The sequence below is a fragment of the Vulpes vulpes genome, chromosome 13, assembly GCF_048418805.1.
Source record: "Vulpes vulpes isolate BD-2025 chromosome 13, VulVul3, whole genome shotgun sequence".
Taxonomy (NCBI): Eukaryota; Metazoa; Chordata; class Mammalia; order Carnivora; family Canidae; genus Vulpes; species Vulpes vulpes.
In genome coordinates, this window is record NC_132792.1 from 147,991,347 (window position 1) to 148,014,307 (window position 22,961).

Below are 22,961 nucleotides of genomic sequence, written 5' to 3' on the forward strand. Positions count from 1 at the left end.
GAGGAAATGGAGGCTCAGAAATAATTTAGTGACTTGTCTAGGGCCACATGGCTCTAAGCAGTGGTGCTAAGGTGAGACGTGAGGTCTTCTACCCCCCGGTCCCGAGTTCGTCTTTCCTGTCCTCACTCTTGTCTCCAGATGCCAGGTGTCATCAGTTCTTATTCCATTTCCAAATTATACAGCTTGGAGCATCCAAGGAGACTTTGAAGTGGTTCATTAGTTTTTAAGTTAGGGGATGTTATAATGCACAACCTGTGAAAAAAATTCATATATGTATTTACTCAGTAGCATCAGTGGTTTGAAAATCAGATTAAATATGGCCCCACAAAGTTTGTTTTACTGAAACTTCCAGAAAAACAATAAATACCAAGATTGGACATGTTCAAGGGATTTTTAAACCCTCTGCATATGTGAAGTTAACTTTGGAAATTTTGAATCCATATATATCAGTGTGTTGCTAAAAAGTAGAACTGGGGGGCTCTGGGGGCGCTCAGGCGTTTAAGCATCAGATTCTTGGCTTCAGCTCAGGTTATAATCGTGAGGCCATAGGATCCGGCACACAGTGAGGAGTCTGTTTCTCTCTCCCTCTCCCTGTGCCCCATGCTGGCCTCCCCGGCACCCCCAGCTCTCTCTCTCTCTCTCTCTCTCTCAAGTCAATAAATAAATCTTAAAAAAAAATAGATTCTGGGTTATAGCAAAAATGGCTATTTTTAAAAACAAACAGACACACTATTGATGAACAAATGCCCATCGTAGAAACAGCTGAGGCTAGCTAACAGGAATTTCGTTATCTTCTGTGAGTTTTTATTCTTCCGTCTCACATGGTGAGATTTCTTGATTGTTTGCTCTCCTGTCACTACTAGAAGTCTCTAGAAAGGTCTAGTAGATTGAATAGCTTGCCATTGAGTCCCAAATCAACTCCGTGCCGTGGGGGTGGGGGTGGGGGTGTGGAATCAGGGTATATATATGGCCTGAGTATATTCCGGGGTCCGCCGGAGATACCACTGGGCTCCAGAGGAAGAGGAAAGGCCTCATTGTTATCCCCTCCCCACCTAGCTGTCTTACTGCCCCAATATCTCTCTTTCTTCCCCACAGTCCCCTTCTGTTCTCCATTCCCTGTGAACTCTTCCTCTGCCCGCCACCCCCCTCTCCTTCTGTCCATCTTGTCTGACATGAAAGATGGTTCTGTTCTGAGCTCTTTGGAGACCCATCAAAAGCTGAGCCTCAGTAATGTGATGACATGAGGGCTCATTGGCCACCAGATGTTATTGGCTTGATAGAACATAAACAGCACATGTCGGAGCCAGTGTGGTGCTGAGTGAGGGATTCGGCCATTAGGGCCTCGCATGGACTTGGTGCGGGCTCAGGGTGATTAAATTCTCTACAGTGTGTCCAAACATAGTGGATTTCCTCAATGCCCAGTTGCACGCCAGAACATTCTTTGCTGGACCATGGTCAATCCAAAAAGGACTTCTGTTCCCATTGATATTCAAAGATAGCAAGATGACTCATATTGTTCACTTCCCTTCCCCTAGCACAAATATAGCCAGCCTTATCTGTCCCGTTTCCCATCGTTGCTATTGGTAGATGGTTAGGGGAGGAAAAAAGTTCCCGACTTTGTTCTGCTTCAAACCTGGCTGCTAAGATTCAAAACCCTTATTTCGGGCGTGGAAACATGTTTAGCTTTTTTGTTTTTTAAGCAAAGAGTTTGACAAGCAAATATGAAATGGTGTGTCCTGTTTTTCTGTCTAGACTTTCCTGCCTTCTTTCCATGGCTTCTGGATTTAGCATGCTTTATATTTTAGTCTGTAATCCATACAGTTTTAATTTTGTCAGTGAAATACCTTTTTTCCCCCTCTGGGAAAAAAAGATTCCTACAGTAAGGTCGGGTAGCTGTGAGGTGGGAATGGGAGGGCGGTCTCCCAGGCTGCTCTGACAAGCCTCTTCATGGCCCACTGCTTTTGACCACTGAATGTTAGCTTGACATTTTAATGCTTTTACTTTTTTTTTTTTTTTTTAGAAAGCACTAGTTTTATGGTTTGCGATACTCTCTTGCCACCCTGTATTTAGCTCTCTGTCCTAGATTAGCTCATTATAAAAGGTTAGGTTCTCACCAGCCAACTAATGAGATGTCTTGTCTTGCTGCTTTTCTGAATAAGTTATCCCTTCTCCTTGGAGTTGAGAGGCAAAAACACCTTCTAGACAAAACTGAGCAAACTGCGTATGATTCCTTGGGGTTGGGGACAGTGGACAGCAGATACTATGAGAGTGAATCCTCAAGGCAACTAAACTAGGATTCTCATTGATTCCCAGGGGAACTTTCTTTATCTTGTCTCCAAACTGCCCCTTACCAGATGTCTTTAGGGCTGCATTTTATAGGCTATTGAGATGGTAATGCTCATGATGGTGGTAGGTGGAGGTGGAGGTGGTGGAGGTCACGTGGTGGAGATTGCGTGGTGGAGCTGGAGGTGACAGAGGTAGAGGAAGATGTGGTGATCCTGGAGGAGATGATGGTGGTGGAGGTGATGGAAGGGAGATAGGTGTGATAGTAGAGGAGATGATGGTGCTAATGGTGGTAGAGGTGGTGGTAGAAGTGCTGCTGACACAGAAGACAGTGGTGGTGGAGGTGGAAGGGGTGGTGATGACAGTGACAACAGTGACAGTATTACAGCAACAGCCAACCTGTATTGAAGGTTTACCATGTGCCAACACCCTTCTGGGAACCTTACAATTCAAGTAGCCTTCACAATAACCCCATGAGAGAGGTCCTATTAATGCCCTTGTGTGACCAGGAGAATCTGAGGCACAAGTAATGAAGGGAAGTGTGCACATCCCACAGCCAGGAAGTGTGAAGGCTGTGGTTCAGCAGATGAAGCCTGACCTGGGCCTGTGCTCTTAACTTCCATGTGACACTGCTTCCCTGTCAAAACCTTGATGGGAACAGGGAGAAGCAGCTTTAATCTCTCCTGTACCTTCAGCGCCCAGCTCAGTCATGCTCATCAAGCACTGTGTTCTTACTTAAGTTCATCATTAGGTGCCTCTAGGTTGTACATCATGGTATCAGTTATTTTGGAGTATCGTGTAGGCAAGGACCCATCAGTCAGCAGCTATGGCGTAGGGTGTACATTTTGGCAAACAGCTTAAGGATCCACATGGCTTTTTCTCTTTCTTTATTACTGGGGACTTGGTCCCCTTTAAATCTGTGGTTTGCATTATTGAACTGTTTTTGGAGAAGAGCAACTAATAAGGCTGGCATCTGTTGTATCATAGTACACAGTTTGGAAATAGCTGAAATGACTTGTAAAGGTAAGATGAGAAAAGACATACAGCTGGATAAAGAAGAGGTCTGTGTACACACACACAACACACACACACACATTGGAGTACTACTCAGCCATCAAAAAATTGAAATCTTGCCATTTGCAATGACATGGATAAAACTAAAGAATATTGTGCTGAGTGAAATAAGTCAATCAGAGAAGGACAGTTATCATGATCTCAGTCATATGTAGAATTTAAGAAACAGGATCATAGGGGAAGAAGGGAAAAAAATAAAACAAGATGAAGTCAGAGAGGAGACAAACCACAAGAGACTATAAATCATAGGAAACAAACTGAGGGTTGCAGGAGGTGAGGTGGGGAAGGGGATGGGGTAACTGGGTGATGGGGATTAAGGGGGGCATGTGATGTAATGAGCACTAGGTGTTATATAAGACTGATGTATCACTGATGTCTACCTCTGAAACTAATAATACATTATATGCTAATTGAATTTAACTAAAATTTTAAATTTTAAAAAGGTAAAAAAAAAAAAAAAAGCCATACAGCTGAGTTTGTATTGTTTTACCTCCAGTGGTTGCTCAGCCCTTGATAACTTCATGGGGGTGGTATTTCCCAGGTGAAGAGCTCCCAGAGTGGGGGCAGTGAGCTGAGGCCACAATGGCTTTCCTGACTCCATGATACTTCTGGCCTGGCTGGTCCAGGAAGATGGACATTACTCAACTGAGCCCCTGGTCTGCTCTAACACTGATGACCCACCACATTAATTCCCTTCGTTGAAGCTGGTTCTATATTCTCAAAGAATTGACACATAGACAATTTCATTTAATATTCAAAATATTTTTTAGTGAAAGGTTTTCCCTCTAACTATGACTATTATGATGAACACTGGGTGTGGTACCGAGGTGTTGAATCTCTACATTGTACTCCTGAAACTAACATTACATTGTATGCTAATTAACTGGAATTTAAATAAAAACTTTAAAAAAGCAAAGGAAAGCTGAGAAGCAGCCTAGTATCCCAGAGAGGACTCCAAACACTTAAGAATAGGTAGTATTTCTGAAAATGGGTGGGTTTTCCTAACAGACTGGTGTGGATTTAAGATATCCCACCAGTGCCAGTGACACATGACAGCCAGGTTGTCCCGGGGCTAGTATAATAAGGTCTTTGGGAAGACCCAGAGGGGCCAAGCCCTTTGCTTTCTCTTATACCTACAGATGCGTGGCGAGCAGAAGCTTCCTGGGCAGGGAAGTGAGGAACAACCCCAGGGTGGCTTTCTCATCTTAAGATCTTGTGCTTTTTTTTCTTGCAGAAAGTGGAAGTACCCATGATGCTGAGACTCCTCAGGGAGCAAAGGATGTTCATGATCCAGACCATCACTCAGTACAAGTTTGTCTACCAAGTCCTCATCCAGTTCCTTCAAAACTCCAGACTCATTTAACCCCCCCGCCCCGCCCCAGCTACTGGGAGAGGGCCCCAGCTCCATCTGCAGATGGGGAGGCACCTCCAGACAACATCTGCTCCCCCAGCAGGGCGCGGATGGCCAGAGCAGGCAGGTCATCGGCTCCTTGACGACAGGAGCCAAGATTATTCACAAACATCATATATTATTTTATATGAGATAATTTATTTTTTTCCCCTTTTGGATAACTTTTGTGAATCATTGTAATGCAGTTTTCACCATTAATATAGTACTTTTCATTTGAACCTTTTTTTTTTTTTTGACTGATCTGCATTGTAAATATGTCAGGGAAGGTTGCCTGGTGGATTGTTTGGGGGACAGAGGCATAAAGGGAACACATCTCTAGTGAAGTTGCAGCCAGATGAGTAGCCAAGCCTGAAATTCAGCGGCCTGATTGCTCATGTCCAAATCAAAGATGGCAAGAAAATGAATTCGTTCTAAAATAAGGGCCAAGGCCCTTCCCTGAAGGAAAACAACAACAACAACAAAAAACACTATTTTCTTGTATTTGGGGGTTCCTGAGCCTTGATGGACACTGGCGTCCTTTCTTCCTTTCTGCCCTCGTCCTCAGCAGCTTGAGTTAAAAACAGGAGCAGCTAGAGGAAACGCAGCCTTTATGATGCAGTAATGGCCATCGCCCGGCTGAACGAGGAGCTCTGGGTTGTACCTTTCTCAACACCCCTTCTTCTGGACTCTGGGGCCCCGTGTTCCCTGCCAGGGACTGCACCCTCAATATTTCGCTACTACTCCCTGTTTACTCAGTGAGCCCCAGTCTGGTGGTCTTTGAGGCTCTGGGCCAGGCCATCTGTGCAGCTAGGCCTCTTGCCCGATTGAGAGAAGATAATGGGCCGGAGTGGGAAGAAAAAGGAGACGGGCAGGCCCTTGATGGTGTTTCTTATTTAAATAGGATGTGTGTGCTGGACGGGGGCCTGCAGGTCGAGGTGCTGGGTACATTCTGTCTTTCCATCAGTCACCAAGTCACTGGAAAGGTTATAAAGGGAACAGTTGGGAACGCTGATTTATGGGGGCTGTTTGGCACTCAGGTGGCAGGGCCCTGGCCAGGAACCGCAGCGAGAGTGAGCCCCCTCCCAGCTGCGCTGCTGTCCCCCCAGGCTCTGGCCTGCAAGAGCAGAACTAAGCCCACTCAGAACGCTGTAATCCAAATTTTGGCCACTGGATGAAAGATGCTGGGACCTGTCTCGCACAAAGCCCCTCACTGCTTTCCTGTTCTCCAGGCACCCCACCCTCCAGTCACCTTGCAGCTTGGTTCCGTTTGTCTCTTCCTGAGCCTACTCTGGTCATTGTCCTGAATTTCTTTCTTTTTTTTTTTTTTTAAAGATTTTATTTATTTATTCATGAGAGACAGAGAGAGGCAGAGACACAGGCAGAGGGAGAAGCAGGCTCCATGCAGGGAGCCCAATGTGGGACTCGATCCCGGGTCCCCAGGATCACACCCTGAGCCAAAGGCAGGCGCTAAACCATTGAGCCACCCAGGGATCCCCTGTCCTGAATTTCTTGGGTCAGTACACAGTAAATCATATTCCACACATTTTCCCGCTAGCTGGATTTTAGGCACGTTGCCTCTCTGCTGTCCAGTTCTTCTTGAATGCAACTTTTAAACTGTGGTTTTGTTCTTAGAATTGACATTTGTGGGTGTTCCATTATGCCCTCCCCCGCCACTGCCTTTGTTTTGTTTTGTTTTGTTTTGTTTTTCCTGAGCTGAAAATATTAAGAAAGAATGGCATCAGATCAACCAGAAAGAGCGAGCCTGTGTGACATCCGGTTACCACACAGCAGCAGAGGGGTGTGGAAGCGGATTCCCGATGAACTCCTTTGGACTGGGCATCCACTCGGTTTCACGTCTGGCCAGGTGTTGTGGTGGTGGGTCTCTCACTTAGACTCAGAGTATCTGGTGATGGAGGGGCTCCTCTCTTCTACTCCAGAGACTGAAGAATCGGTCCAGGAGGGTAACTTCAGTTACACTCTAGAGATGCTGGAATTTGGGTGTATGTGCTGGAAAAGAAAACCATGAGTTGGACTTAATGTTTTCAATGGAACAGAGCTCAGCACCCTCACTGGGAGATGCTCAGAACTCTGCTCATCGACAGGCAAAGAGGCGGGTTTCCTTTCCTTAGACACTCTTCCATCCTTGCCATGGTCTGCTGTGAGGAGTGTTTTCAGAGTTGGTCTGCGGTTACTGGCTTATCTGATGCACGACACAAACATTTCTCTTTTCATCTCTCAGGCCCCAACGTGGGCACTGTTAACATCGAGTCTCACGTGGGCAACGTGTAGATCTGCTGTCTCTTTGAGCCCATCACACATGCTCTTCTTTTCAACCCGTCCGCTGTTGTCACTTGGTGCTGTGGGAATAGTTGTTAATGCACAAAACGCAGGGAAGAAGTGGGTCTGCTGTCCAATTTCCTAGCCAAAGTTTATATCGAAACCCAAAGGAAACCACTTAAAAGTTACTCCACATATTTCATTTTTAAAAACAAATGTTTTTGGTTCCGTAGCGCATTTTGCATTCCTTTTCCCATCTCCAGCGAATGCCAGCACAGTTCCTGTGAAATTAGCAGCAGGCATTGAAAGTCCTTCTAGTGGCATCTGCATAATAATTGCCCAGAGATGCTTTATATCTGGGAAGCAAGCCAAGGAATAAACCTTGAAGCAAAGTGTATTAAATTAGTTATCTAGTTAGAGCTTTTGGAATGAGTTCCTGATGATGTATCAAGTCTGAAGCTGGAGCGGTCGGGGTCTATTTTTTTTTTTTTCTGTTTGGATTTGAAGAGAGAAAATTAAAAATAGAGGGGGAAAAAAAGAGATAACCATCTCGCAGCAAAGCCATTCAACTCTTTGGGGCCTCTGGTTTTGAAGTTTTCCAGTTGAAATGTGTTATTTCTTTGATCCGTACTCATTTGGGCACGCGGAGCCAGCGTTTGTCCTTGGTTAACTGTTGTCCCTGGATGGCAGGGCTGAGTGTGACGTCTTCATCCTTGAACTGCGCTGGGCCTGCTGGGCTTATTGGTTCCCTTGGGCTCCAAGGAGACCCCACCTTCCGTAGCACTGACATTTACACACACCTCTTTCCTTGGATGGGAAGTAAGGGAGGATTTGGCTGCATTAGAGAGGGATGCCAAACATTGATTTTTTTTTACAGGAGAGGAAAGAGGAATGAGCTGTTCTCAGTGAGGGGGAACAGTAAGATCAGGAAGGGTGAAAACCTCTCCACATGGAATATTTTGAGCAATATGCTTCCAAGGAGCTTAAATAGAGAGAACTTTACTTTTACAATCTTCGTGATCATGGATTACAAAGAGGAACTAGTCTTTTATCTATTATTTATCTCCCATTGCTTGCCTAAGACTCACTTGGCCATCTCTGGCCCCTTCTTCCATCAGCCTGGTCGGAGGGGCATTGCGGGCCCTGTTGAGAGGGTTCTTGTGGGACCCAACCACTGGCTTTCCCAATACTCACTTAACCTCTATCTTGCCTACTCTGTGCTTTTGAGGTTCAGTTTTAAACTCCAGGGGGGCTCAAGAGGTCAGCATTTTTATCCAGCTGCCTACTTCTCTCATCTTTTCAGCTTAATTACAGGTTGACCATGTGAAAATGACAATAGCTGGATCATTTTTTGTTACAGTGACAGAAAATTTACATGAGTCAACCTAATACATACAGTATTTTTCTTCCCCCTGATAGAGTAGGGGTCCCAACACACCATATATTATTTCTCCTCACAAGGGCTAAGAAACACAAAAGCGTGTGAAGTGGATGAGTTGGCTTTGCCATAATGAGCTTTGCACTCAGTGAATGGGTCACCTCCTGGGGCTGGGAAGTCACTCTGTCTGCAGAGATGTTAGTACACCCAGATGTTAGCATGCTCTCATAGGCAGTGTTGGCCATCAGGCACATCACTATGGGTTGGTGGCCACCTTTTTTTGATGTACAACTTGTGTTAACTTAGCAGACCTTAGCACGGTGCTTATGGCACACAGTGTGTGGACCTGAAGCTGTCCCCAGCCAGAAAGCAGAATGTGCTTTTTTGAATCTCATTCTTCCACTTCTAGTGACAGGTTTGATGGTGAAAGCAGGTATAGCTGTTGACTTTCTTTTTCGGGAAATATGTCCATCCCTTTGTGGTAGAGGAGTCTAAGATATGTGCAAGAGGGCTGAGACACAAGGGATGGGATTGGGTCAGACCTACGTTACTGATAATCTGTCCCTCATTCCCCCTCCATTTTGGCAATAACTGTTGGGGTCCTAGAAGAGATTTCAAGAAGTACCAAGTAATCACTGTTGGGATCTTTAGGCAGCCCTATTTGGGCAATTCAGCTTCCTCACATTTGACCAAAGACTCTTCTGCTGCTGTTTAATTTTATTTCTATGTACCAGATGCCCATCAGGCTCTTATTTTGTGATTTCTTTGCATGAACAAAGTAACAATTCATCCAGTGCTACTTCCAGATGGAGAAATTTGGGTTTTCCATGGATACTGCACAAATTTTCCAGTGGCCTACAGCCTTATGGATGACAAATTAGTTGGCCCTATAGGGTGGAAATCTCTAAAATGTTAAATTATGTTTGAAGCTTCCCTTGGATGCTGTGCAAGAAAATAGAATGGTTCTTGTCTTTGCCTCGGCTTCTGAGACATTTGGGGGCAGAAGACCTAAGGGCTACATCTTTGGAAAATAACAAGAGAGATATGAGGGTTTATCCAATCATATCTGCCCATCCAAATATGTTGCCCCTAAAGTCACTGTTGTTCGTGGAATTCTGTAAAACCCAACAGCCAGCTTACCTAATATGCAACCTTTATTGTGCTGACTACCTTTAGCTCCAGCTTAATATAACTGCATCTTCTGCAAGGTCAAACTAAAATGTTCCCTACTAAAACGTCCAAGAGCCTGGCATATTGAGTATCTGGCATCAATCGATTGCATGAGACCGGATAGTTTATTGTTGTTTGGTGCAGTGAAGTGGGAGGATGTGCATCAGTTCCTATTGTTCAGAGCTTCGGTCAGCCCTTCTATTTTAAAAATAAATTCAAGGACATTTTGTTACAAGGCAGGAGGGCGAGAGCTGATGCGCAGCCTGGCTATGACGAGCATCTGCATAGAAAGTCACTGTGTCTTCTGCGGTGCTTTGGGCCATCAGGGTCTTTCGTTTCCCCAAGATGCCATAGGCTTGCTTAGAGAAGTCATAAACGAGGCCAGAGGGGTGGTGTGCCGCAGCACCCCTCGGAGGGCCCGGCTGCAGGGTGCCGATCGGTTTCACCCTTGCTCGTGCTTTTAAACGGCCCTCAGGGCCCTGGGAGAGCTGGGGAAGCTCCAGGATTCGGGTGTGAGCCCGGGGTGCCCGCTCACTGGCCTTCCTGGCAGAGGGCCCTGCCCACCGCCTCGCCCCCCGAGACGGCATCTCGGCTCCCTGCGAGCCTGGGGCACACACTCACGCTCCAGGGTCCCCATCCCCCCGACTGCACTTGTTCCTCGTCTCCCTGGGCGGGACTGTCCTGGGAAGGCACCGTCCCGGGGCCACCGTCTGCTGCCCCCGCCGCGGTCGGTCCGCTCTCCCCTCTGCCTTCCCTCCCCTTCCCGCGCGAGCCTACAGAACAGCGCAGCCTCGGCAGAAGCGCTCTCCTAGGCGGCCTAAATTACACGGTTAGGAAACCGAATTTTAATTCTAAAAAGCTCATAGAGTTTGAAGGATCAAGATCTGGCAAATGGAAAGGGCCAGAAAGAATGGAAAACAGCTGGAAAGTTGCCAGCAACCACGCAGCTGCCCTTTGCCCCTCTCTCCCCGCCTTGGTCGGGGTCGTGGCCGCTCCTCGCTCCTGGGGACGTGAGAGCAGGTGGAGTCGATGAGCAGCCCCGGCAGAAGCAGCACGGGTAGCAGAGGTAACTTTGTTTCCTTCCAGGGGGACCTGCACGCAGTCCCAGCGGCTGCGGTGGCCGGTGACCCCTGTGGTCAGGTGCGCGCAGCACCTACCTCCTCCTGACCAGCTCCCTTGGTGCAGCCTCTCCCCTCGGACTGGGCCTGGCCTCTCCCGTCAGACTGGGCCTGGCCTCTCCCCTCGGACTGGGCCTCAGCCTCTCCTCATGGACTGGGCCTGGCCTCTGCCCTGGGACTGGGCCTGCCCGGCGCTGTGGGTGGGATGGGTGGCAGGTGTCCAGGGAGGGGCAGGACACGCTCATCACGTGCACCTGATCCTGCCGTTTCTCCCCCAGCCGCCCTCAGGGAGACGCGGACACCTGCTCCCCTGACCGCAGGGTCCCAGGGGGCTCCCAGGAGCGAGCGGGAAGGTCGGGTCGGGTCTTGGGTCGGGTCTTCTTGTCCTTGGGGTGGAGCTGTTTTCGCCCCCATCTCAGGAATGCTGCCTGGAGTGAGTCAGGGTAGCTCTCAGCAGGGGCGTCTGCGCGTTGCCCAGGGCCTCCCACCTCCCCCAACTGCAGTGTTAGCTAAGAACTACCTTCCCCAGGGAACCCAAAGATGTAATTCAGAGCCTTTGTGTTTTTTGTTTTGTTTTGTTTTTCAACGTGAACATCGTAGAATGTTACTGCCATTTCCTTTGGCTAAACTCTCTTGCCAGTCTGGGGTCTAAAAAATCTATTAACCATTTTAAAAGCAAGGTTACTCTTCATCGGAGATGATTTCCTGTGTGTGTCCTTCGTTCCTTCCATAGCCAACTGACTTGAGGATTCTCAAATGGGAAAACGAGAACAGTTTACATATGCAGATGACTATTTAAACATATAACCTTGTGTGATTCTCCTTACATCAAATAACAGGCCAATGTGGTTTGTTTCACTGGACTTCTTGTCGGGTTACTTAACTCAGTATTTTGATGCTTTCCTTGTCTGTGTTTTACAAGATGTTGTGAATCGCGGTCTCATTCGAAACAATTGGCATTTCGTAGATTTCCTATTGAAACAATGTCGGGACAAGTCCCCAGCTTAGACACCAGGCTGTTCTTAAGGCCCTTGGGTCAGCCCACGGAAGCCTTTGGACTCGGACAGAGCTGAAACGCAGGGTGGGCAGCCCAGTGTGGTTGGCTGTCGTGAGCTGACCTGGAAATGCAACCGCCTCGGGTGGTGTTGCCGTGAGACATGCGTTCCAGGTCGGGACTGGGGATCCTGACAACCCTTGTCCCCCCCATGGGTAGCCACTTGCTACCCTGCAAGGTGCAAGTCCGTTCTCTTTGCTACAAACAGTGGTTGTCAGGCGAGAGAGGGAGTGAGAGGTCTATAGGACATTCCCTACGTCAGGGGGTGATTAATATTCATGGCAACTTTAATTTGGTATAGCCTCCCTCTCAATTTAATAATATTAAAAGCCTTAAGTAAAACTATGCATGCTATTCTATGTGCTTTTTTATATCAGTAAATAAGCTTATGCTTGCCAGTTTTATACACAGTTATGAGGTGTGTAAAACTGACTTTTGACAGTATTTTTTGCACTGTTTCTTCTGTTTTTATAAAGTCTTTAGATAACGGTCCTAGTTGCGTATTGTTTATGTTTTCACCACCCTTGTCATTGCTGTAAAATGTTTCATATGTGCCTTTACAAATGTGAGATCTTTATTCTAACTTTTTTTGTAAAAGATATCTATTGACTTCTATATACAATAAACCTTTTTTTTTTTTCAGAGAAAACAGTTGAATCTTCTCTCTTCTGTGTCCTGCATGTTTGCATTAGATGAAAGGACCCACATCCTTTACTTATTAGGATTATTTTCATAGGCAAAAGGGCCTGGTAAAATCTGCTTTTTTACCATTCTAAAGCCCGTTTATTTCTACCCACTTCCATTCCTGTATAACTCGATCGTACGAAGAATTTGTTTGAAACTTCCAAAGTTATCGTGGTTATAAAAGAACAAAACAAAACAAAACACCTGACGAGGGTGATCACTAGGCAAGTGGAGTGAAGAATACATAGAAAGGGATCTTTCCTACAGATGCTGTGATAACCCTTAGCAAGCGTCAGGTCCCTTCCCCCAGCTGTCACTGCCTCAGACCCCAGACTGTCCGCTTGGCAATGGCAGGCCCCGGGCTGCTCTGGGACACATTCTTGGTGTGTCCTTTAACAGCTCCTGTCTAGGTCTTAAGAAAGCTGCCCTGCCCATACTTCCAGCCCATCAACTGCCATAGACACACAGTGAACCCCTGGTGATGAGGGTGGACACTTTCTTCATGTATCTTTGATGAGTAACAGGGCAACACATTCACTTCTGTGTTAACCCATTTATGCCTGGTCACACTACAAGGAGTTCACCCACTGAGGTCCCAGCTTATTTCACACCATGTAAATGAGAATACCGTGAGCCACTGTGGGCGGAAAGGGGATGGCAAGCATTACATTGAAATAATTTAATATATTATTAAATATAGAAATTATTAAATATAGAAATAGTTCTATAGAAATAATTATATAAATATAATTATTAAATAGGAATTAAATATAGGAATTATTAAATATAGAAATAATTATACAAATAAGTCTGGGTGTATGTTCAATGGGGCAACAAAACAATTATAGTTCTTGAAAGAAAAAACTGATGTTAAAAAAAAAAGTGCCAGTGGAAGTGGAGAGAAGCGGAATGGAAAGAAAAGAGGTACATACGCTAATTTGTTTTCTCCTCCATGGACTGAGTAAACAGACATTTATTTTCTTTGGATAACAAACAGGAAAAAAGTAGTCTTATCGTATAATTTTGAGATAAAACAGTAATCACCAGTAGACCTGTTTATCTCCAGACTGTTAGCAGAGCTGAGGAAGGAAATTTAAGAAAACCCGGAGAGCAAAAGATAAATATAAGGAAAACATACACAAACACACAATGAATCAAATACACCTATTTTGTGATTTTTCCATCTTAATAAAAATAAATGGGGAAAAGTTATCTGACATACCAGTTAAGAAGCATAATGGAAGAAAAGAGCTCATTCATAATAGCTAAGGAAAACAGAAAATCTAGAAACGAAGATCAGTGCGTAGGACCTATATAAACAACCACATAACCTATATAACTCACCACATTCTTGGATAGAAAGACTCACATTATGGTGAAGTCAGCCCTTTATCACTCACTCTAATGCAATTCTAATAAATCCCAAATAGCACGTTTGTGGGGGAAGAGGGAAAGACCAAGAGCGGGCTTGGCCAAATGATGCTCAAGTACTTTGGAGGGTTAAAGGTGAGAGAATGGTCAGAACAATTCAAGGGAACACAAACCACTAGCCCTACTAGATACAAAACATTTTCTGGTGCCACAATAATGAAGAAAACAGAAATAAACCTAAATCTTAAAGGAATGATAATGTGACCATTTCAGACCAGCAGAGGAAAATAAATCAATAAATGATGCTTCCATAAAGGGCTAGCAATTTTGAAAATCACAGATTCAAAGAGTACAGTTGGATCTCTTTCTAGACTATAATTGCAGGTAGAGCAAAGACTTAAAAATTTGATTTATTTCTTCATTTAAAGATGAAAATGGCCCCAGTGTCTCAGTGGTTTAGCGCCGCCTTCAGCCCAGGGCCTGATCCTGGAGACCCGGGATCGAGTCCCACATCGGGCTCCCTGCGTGGAGCCTGCTTCTCCCTCTGCCTGTGTCTCTGCATCTCTCTCTCTCTCTCCCTCTGTGTTTCTCATGAATAAATAAATAAAATCTTTAAAAAAAAAAAGATGAAAATGATCTGCCTTTTTAAAGCAAGCGTCATGAGAAAAAAAGTGAATGGACAAGCAGGGAAAAAAATATTTTCAGGACATGGCAAGGAGTTAACAGCCCAAAATGCATTAAGAATCTGGCTCTTGGTATCAGCTCAGGTCATGATCTCAGGGTTGTGAGATCAAGCCCCGCAATGAGCTCCTCGCTCAGTGGGGAGTCAGCTTGAGATTCTCTCTCTCTCTCCCTCTGCCTCCACCCACTTACTCTCTCCAATCAATGAAATCTTTAAAAAATAAAAATAAAAAATTATTATGAGAGACCTGATTAGCAAGATAGGCAATAGCCGTGAATATCGACTCACAGCAGGAATGCAGGCATTCCAAATTACAGCAGAAAGTGCCCAATCTCATTAACAATTAATAATCTCATCAATGCACAGCAAACAAAATACTTCACACAGTAGACCAGCAAAAAGAATTCAAACAGTACCTTGTTACGGTGGTAGAGGAAAACAAATACTACAAATATCCTATCTTCTTGGTACCCGATGCAGTGTTTTAAAAAGGAACCGTGGCCATACTTATTCCAATTCCAAAAGTTTTCACTACTGGGTCCTGAAATTGAACTTTCTAGGACTCTAGGCCCCAAGATGCTACCACCTGGCCGCTACGGTCTATGTGGAGGACCGCGCCTCTGGCACTGTCCATAATACCAGCAACCTGGAAAAGCCACACGTCCATCAGTAGAATGAGTAAATTATGAGACATTCAGTGCAATGTTCTCTGCAAAGTATGAAGCAAATCTGCAAATGCTGGAACGAAAAGGGGTCCATACTGTGAAGTCCGAGACGGAGATGCGAAATCCTATGTCAGTACCATCCTGCCTTTGTTTTGCTCGTCTATTTACCTACACCCCTTACATGGGCAGATGGGGAGAATCGGGACCACCGAAGCGCAGGGCTTCCAGGGGTCACCTCTGGGGAATGGGGCTGGACAAAAAGAAAGAACGGCTCGCTTTCTTCCAGTATTATTTACATTTATTGAGAAAGTATTACTTCCATAACGTTTATAAAACCTACGGAAATGGGGAGAGGGGTCCTATGCTTATTTTCGGCTTGGCTAGAGTAAATTAGCACCCTAAACTCCCTGCAGCCAGGACCCGGGCCTCACCCAGCCCTCTGCACTTGGAGAGAGATACAGGGTGCTTTGCATACAGGAGGTGTTCAATAAACTTCTTGCACTTCGCTGAACAACAGAATGCATTGTGTCCCCTGCAGCCCACTGTGTGCAGCTGTGTGTGCGGGACACACGTGTCCGTGGGGGACGCGCACGCGGACGGGTGTCCACGAGGCAGGAAGGATGAAGTCAAGCTGCTTGCAGCTCCTGACTGTGAAGGGAAGCTGAGGCGTCCACGCCACGGGGCTTTCATTATTGCAGGTGGGGAAGCGGCCGTGTTTGGACGGCAGGAGCCCCGCGGGGAAGCGGCGCCCACGGGCAGCGCCTGCTCGCAAACAGGCCCCGGGGCTGCCATCCGGCTGCGGGAGATCACGGTTTGCTCAGTAACACAGGGTCGGTAAGGAAAAAAAAATTTTTTTCCCCTTCTCAAGCTTACCCTGGAGTGTTTCCAAGGCAGGAGGGTACTGCATTACAGCAATCAACAGAGTGAGAAATGGAAAGTCGGCTTGCAGGCGGAGGAGGGGAAAAAGAAAAGTCAAGAAAGCGAAGCATGCGTGAGGCCCCTTCAGTGCATTACAGGGATTCCAGCTACCAGACCGAAGACTCCAGACACACTCCCCTGCTGGGGGGGGGGGGGGGGGGGGGGCCTCAGGTCACTCCGCTGCACCTTCTCTCCCCCTCCACGGGCACTGAACCCTGAAAGCCAGCGCAGCCCACACGCCCCCACCTGCACCCCCACCCCCCCACCCCGCTGAACAGGTGTGACTGCGGCTCCCGCCGCCCCTGTGAGATCCTCCCCAGACATAAGACGAACTTCAAACACCATTACCCTTTTTATTCTCTTTCATCATCCAGGTTTGCTCACAACATTGTAAGAGGCATGAAGGGAAAAGTCGCCGTGTTTCTTCAATTCAGTCGGTCCAAAGCACGTGGTAGTATTTAGGGAAATACAAGCATTCAAAAATTATTTTGGTACTAAGTACAGGTGAAGGCCAACCTTCAGGTAAGCCATGGGTAAGGTTTAGGGGCAAGCAGGGTTTTCATTCCAGTGATTTTACAGAAATGCAGGAGTCATGTGTACGCCCGGATATATTCAAATCCTTGCAGGCTTCTGCGCTAGCATTTAAATAAAAATTAGCGTGTTGGCGGAGTTTCAGTGGCTTTCAATTTCCTGTTTGATCTCAGAAATGTACGGATGATCTTTGCCGTGAGCCACTTCCATTATGGCGATGGCCTAGGAGAGACAGAGACAAGTGAAGGCTTGAGAGCCTGGAGGCAGCACCCAGCACCCAGCACCCTGCACCCGGGCCCAGGAGGCGCACTGGCTCTTGGAGCCTGATTGTCCTCCAGGGTCTCGATCTCTTGTTATCTTTTAAATTGCGAAGATTATCTGATAACTGGTTGCCCAGTCGGTACCACTGAGTGAAGCAGCTGAAGATCGGATACAGGAGAGATGGGCTTCCTGACGTCCTAGAAACCGCAGGAAGGCAGGCTCGAGGGACAGAAAGCCCTGGCTGTGGGCTCCCCCGTGAACTTCGCATCAAACCTACTTTGATTTTGGTTACCACTGCTCATCCATAAGACACGACTGAACCGTTCTTCCCTTTGAAAAAGCACATGCTTTCCTTGTAACGCACACTCTTTAAAAAAAAAACAAACTGAAAAGTAGTTGAGGAAGCTGGAGAGAACGTATTTCATAAGGCTTCTTATAGGGCGGCAGTAGGAAGCGGGAGAGTCACCGGTGGCCCAGCATTCCCTAGCTGTGTGACCTTGGGCAACTTACTTAACTACTCTGTGCCTCATTCTCCTCATCTGCAAAACAGGACTGATGCCTACCTCCCAGGGCTCTCCGCACACATGAAAGTCTCTAGAAGAGCATCCAGCACATAGGAGGCGGATCCCAAATGTTATCTGTAAGGATGCATCTTGCTTTTTTTTGTATTCGACTATAGTACGCACAGATAGAAAAACTTAGATTATTCTCCACTCTCCAAACGGGGAATGTCTGATGGCCTGTGCCTGATGGACAATCCTTTCACGGCTACCATTTTCCTCAGAGATCTCAAACCAGCAGGAGGAGGCTTCAGAAATGTCCGGTTTTCAATGCCTCCCCTGCTCCGGCCCTCTGTGCTCAACCCACGACTCACGCTCCCTGCTCACATCTACTGTGTCCTTCGCTGATCTTGTAGCTCACTGCCTACCAGCACCCCCCGCAACTGGGACCCGACTCGGTCGATTTTCCCTCAACTCGCCAAGGAAATAAATCTGCTGTCTTAGGACACAAAGTCTATGGTTGAAAAACAGAAAAGTTTGTACGCTTAGCTCACACTTCTAGCCTGGTTGGGCCCGGACCCTCCCATTTGGGAGGTGGGACCTTATACCATCGTCTCAAGCAGGCTACTGGGAAGATACAGGGAATCTGGCCCCAACTTTGACAGACGTTCTCTTACAGGACTTAGCAGACTGTCTCAAAGATGATACACTTCATCAACTGTTAACTGCCACATAAAGAACAACGAGAATTAATTTTCAGGACGGTGATTCTGAGCTCCTGTCAGGTGCCGGGCACAGGGTGGCTGTGAAACACGGGGAGAGCCCAGGGCTGCCCAGGGCCCAGGATGCCCCAGTGTGGGTCACCACCTGGGTGAGTGGAGCGGATGCTTTCAACTCAGAAAGGCTCCAGTCTGAAGGGAGGCCTCAGCCTGCCTGAATCTCAATTTTTCCATCAGGAAAATCTACCTCATTTTCGTGAGAATTAAAAGAAAAACCACACATGAGGGTCCTGGCATGTAACTGGTACTTGATGCAGTGATGAGGATTCCTAAGTACATTCTAGAAACTGCAAATGCATAGTTATAATACTAAGGAGAACCAAATGGAAGATTCCCTCACCACAGTCTCCGGAGCCACCCCGTGGCCTCTGGTCCACTTCCAGGGCCTCACGCGGGTAAGGGCAGTGCCCCCGTCTCCCCAGTCACAGGCTGTGCATGGCATCGAGGCCAGCCCCTCTTGATGTGTGCACCCCTTCCGTATGGGAGGGCCCGGATGCAGATAAGGCAAAGACTCCATCGCTTACCCCACCCTGACCTGCCCAACCCGCCCCTCCCACTCCTCTGACCACAGGTGGGTCAAGTACAGGGTGTCATCTAGGAGTGACTGGAGTCACTCGGCCCTTTCAGGCGGGAGGGCAGGGGACGAAGGGGCCGTGGAGCACCAGGACCCCCAGCCCCACGCTGCAGACGCACCTTCTTCAGGGCTCTCTCTCCAGCAGCTTTGTCTTCCAGGCCCATGTACAGCCTCCCCAGCTTCAGCCACATGGAGGCCACGTTGAGGGAGTACAGAGGGTAGTGCTTGCTGGAAGAAGAGAGAACATAACAGGCCACGTGTCAAAGGCTCCCGAGCAGCCTGCTCCAAGCCCCGGCAGGTGCTGGATGGACAGCATGGATGGTCTGCCCCTGTCTAAGCACCACAGAGGCACTTCCTTTCACACAGTTGGTGTGTTTCTGAAAAGCTACAGAAAAACTGCAGGAGAAATCCCACAGAAAAACATGTATAAACACAACATTCGATCCCAGTCCCAGATTGTTGTTTTAGGTGCACCCAACGCAGGGCTCTGAGAAAACACCTTTAAAAATGACTCCCCTATCTATGAACACACTAGGCCTATCCCTTCATGTTAAAAAGGCATTACCCCTAAAAATACACACACCCCCTTGTGTCTTCGGACCCCTGCTCTCTGTCACAGTCTATGGTACCAGCTGGTTTAGCAAAGCTATCAGGTCTCTGAAGTCAGGAGAACACCTACTTTACTTCTAGATAAGCTTTCTCTGGTGTCCAGTAGAGGGCTTTCTATACAGTAGGTGTTCTCTCTGGTTTCCATTGAAGGCTAACAGCCTGCCAGGGAAAGAGAGCAGGAGGCAGCTTATGGGTAAGAGGGGATGGCGGGAGAGAAATGCATGTGTAGGTGTTGATTCACAGACGGGTCTGTACCTCTCTACCCTCAAAATCCATCCAAGAGAGACACATCCTGGCTGTCTTCCTGGGCAGACGGCATCATGCTGCTTGGAGGAAGCCCTGGCGCCAGTGGCCCCACAGAGGGCCAGCGCTGGCCTCCAGGAGGGGCTCAAGCTAAGGAAGGGACCAGTAAGGCAAGGCCCTGCTGCCTGGAGAGCGACCACAAAGCTAAGATGATCTCATTCTTTCCCATTCTTTCTCTCTCTCCCATCCCCTCCCTCCAGATCTCACAGAGGGCAGTGTGCCTAAGGCCAGAGGACTTTCTCACCCACCCCAGGAAGAAGATAGGCCTTGAGATCCTCAATGATGCAGCAAATTTTTTCCAAGAGCAGATTTTAGGAGCTGTCTTCCCTCGAACTCCCCCTGATGGCTAATCCAGGCAGCGCAGGGTAAGTGGAAGGCTCTGGAAATCCTGACTGGACACAGACTTTACAGTCCCCAACCTTAGACAGTGAGGGAGTACTTAGGGCTTCTCAAATCCATGAGAGACACTGGGGTGCTTCTGGGGCACAGGGCTCTCAGCTCTAGTGCCCAGAGATTCTGAGCCACTTGGTCTTGGGGAGATCCTGCAAATACACAATGTGAATGTGTTTAACAGGCGCCCCACTGATAAGATCTAGGCCATCCCAGCCCTGAAATGGCTAATCAGAGCCAGAGGACACTGCCACAACCTCCATCTGTCACACTTTAAGGTTTAAAAACCCTCTCGACAGGAAACTTCCCCGGGGCTGGTATTCATTATTACTGTTAAGTTAAAATCCAACTTGCTTTATTCAGAAGCAAGCGGGGGAGGGGGGCTGTTAATGGATAACCAGAGCCAGCTCAATGGTCCTAGCCTGTCCCCGTTTGCAAACTGGGCTGCAATTTTCAAAAAGCACAACGAGAGGATGGCCGGAGTAACGATGGAAGAGCAGGGATGGGAGACCACCACTCAGCAATTAATCAGTGTGTAACTGGGAAGGTGGGCGGTGGGGGGGGGGGAGTCACAAGCTGGTGGCCTTTTAAGACTGATCTGAATTAACTACTTTGGATACAGCACCCTGGACAGGTCCTGGCAGGGCTCTTGCCCCAGCACCCCCTTCCTAACCTCAACAAGCCTCCACAGGTGTGTGTCTTGGCACAGGCCGGGCCCAATGGAGCAGCACCCTGCACCTGTACCTCCAGGTGTGGGTGCAGGAAGAGAAAGCTGTTCTAGGCATGTTCCGACACAGGACGCCCAGAAAACAAAAAACAGCATTCCAGATCACCAAATGCCATCCCCTGCCAAGAGGACGAGAACAGCCATGGCAATCACCTGTAGGGCTTAATGATTTTCTGTCCATATCGCAGGGCTCCTTCCCAGTCCTGCATGTACAAGCAGACACCCATGGCCTGGTACATCATGTGCAACATGTACACGTTGCTGTCCTCAAACACGGAGCCCATCTTCTCCTGGCTGAGCTCACAGATCTCCAGCAGCTCACTAGGGGGTGCTCTGGTGTCAAGGAAAGGACAGGCTCAGGCCTCCGGACTTGGACACGTCCCAAGGCTGGGTTCAAGGAGCTATTTCATCCACTCTGCCCCTCCCCTCCCCTACCCTCACACCCTCTGAAAAAGTACATTACAGAAAGCTAAGCAAAAGTGAAAGGGAAATTTTTTTTTTCTTCAAGAAGCATATTTTTCTTAAACTTCAGGAAAAACTGAAGACCTCAACTATCTTAAACACAATTGAAAAATTCTAGCCACGGGGAACAGACCCCTTGATTAGGCTGTAAACAATGTTTAGGATTACAAATTCAACCTCCTGGTTAAATTTAAACTTTCACCCAAGCTCAGCACTTTAGTTGAAGCATTTCTAAGGAAGGAGTCCCCACGAGGGGACAGTTCTTTTTCTTTTTCTTTTTTTTTTTTTTTTATGGCTGCGAAAAAAATATGTGCCTTTGTACAATTTCCTCCACCGCTTTTAGTTCTTCCCCTAATGTGAATGTGATGTGTTTTCAAGCTAAGAAAGCGCTATCAGGTAGTGGTTAAGAATATGGATCACGGTAGTCAAATCCTAGTGAGCTCTGTCCCTCGGGTAAATTGCTTGCTACCTAAGAGTCTGTTCCCATCTGCGTCCTTGGGTGTCCCCGGGAGGATTAGGTACCATAACGTAAGCAAGCCCTTGGCATCGTGTTTGCCTGGAGGACGACACCCAACTGAGGGCCTTCAAGGAACTCTTCTTCCTAGCTTTAGACCATAAAACTCTTCCACCACCACATCCAGCTCCTGACCACACTAGTGAAACAAGAAGATGAAATCAATACTACACAACTTTGATGCGGCTGACGCCAGGTCATGGGCGGTCATTCTTCCCACCATCTGCCAGGAGACATTCTTCCTTCCGAGTTCAGAATCTTACCCCCACCCTCTCACTCCCTCCTCCCAGCTCTCCAGCAGCTCTTGCAGGTGAGGGACAGTAAACTTCTAGACAGCTGTAAAGGATATATTTGTAGTGCTTGGCCCTCCGGAACTCCTCGATGACATTGCGTGCATATCTGACCATGTCACGAATGGTTTCTGCCTTTGGGGGATCGCTGAGCTTCCGGATTTCCACCTTGGCCTTATCCTGAGGGAAATGTCCAAAAGTGCAAGGCATCAGCTCCCAAAGAAACTACACCCAGCGGGAAACCTCTCAGATAGTATCTTTTTCCACGCAGAGGTGGGGGCTTGCCCATTGCAAAGTCACAAAATAACGCACAGAAATTAGGCAATGGATCTAAGGGAAACCCAGTACCTCGCTACCTTTTTACAACAAACAAACAAAAAGACTAATTTTCTAGACAATCCTTATAAGCGGGACACTTAGGTTATGTTTGCTGTGCGCAGATCTGTGTGTTCACACATCTATGAATCAAGAGGATAGAATGAGGAGGGGTGGCATGGACAAAATAACACAGGCAATGCCAGAGAAAATTTTCCATATTCTGGCGAACAAAAGCTGGGAAAAGCCTGAAAATTGGTCTCATGTGCTTTTCCCCTTCCCTCCCCTTCTAAGCTTCCATTTCTTTTTGCGATACAGCAGTGCGGCAAATCCTTCTCTCATTTGCACGGTATAATGGACATGTGGTTCATCAGCTGTGAGGGTCAGGTTTGAACAGGGACCTGGTGTAACCAGATTCCCTCTAGCTGTCTTAGTAAGATGGGTTTAAAGGGTCAAAAATACCGTGGAGGAGTACTGGCCCAGAGGTCCTGAGGCACCGGGTATGGTCCTCTCGGGAACCTACCTTGTCTTTGGTGGTGCATTCCTGGCACTGGCAGGTGAAGAAGTACGAATCTCTCAACCGGTCGTTCCTATCTTCTGTTGGGTATAGGAGGTCAATGTAGCTGGTAAAAACCTAAGGGG

At 47.4% G+C, this 22,961-nt stretch overlaps 2 protein-coding genes across 4 annotated transcripts in view; one reads left to right on the forward strand and one right to left on the reverse strand.

Moving 5' to 3' along the window:
• Positions 1-12,393, forward strand: part of PTPN14 (protein tyrosine phosphatase non-receptor type 14) — a 179,130-nt gene extending 166,737 nt beyond the window's left edge. For all 3 annotated transcript variants that reach the window (XM_072733279.1, XM_026001114.2, XM_072733278.1), the window contains exon 19: positions 4,592-12,393. In XM_072733279.1, the coding sequence (XP_072589380.1) occupies positions 4,592-4,720 (129 nt within the window). In that variant the 3' untranslated portion in view covers positions 4,721-12,393. The remainder of the gene's footprint in view (positions 1-4,591) is intronic.
• Positions 12,394-16,397: 4,004 nt separating this feature from the next.
• The window catches only part of SMYD2 (SET and MYND domain containing 2), a 49,042-nt gene continuing 42,478 nt past the window's right edge, over positions 16,398-22,961 (reverse strand). The window contains exons 8-12 of the mRNA XM_026001113.2: positions 22,843-22,953; positions 22,064-22,184; positions 20,892-21,066; positions 18,829-18,937; positions 16,398-16,817 (exon numbers count right to left, since the gene is read on the reverse strand). Coding sequence (XP_025856898.1) covers positions 16,737-16,817; positions 18,829-18,937; positions 20,892-21,066; positions 22,064-22,184; positions 22,843-22,953 — 597 coding nt within the window. The 3' untranslated portion in view covers positions 16,398-16,736. The remainder of the gene's footprint in view (positions 16,818-18,828; positions 18,938-20,891; positions 21,067-22,063; positions 22,185-22,842; positions 22,954-22,961) is intronic.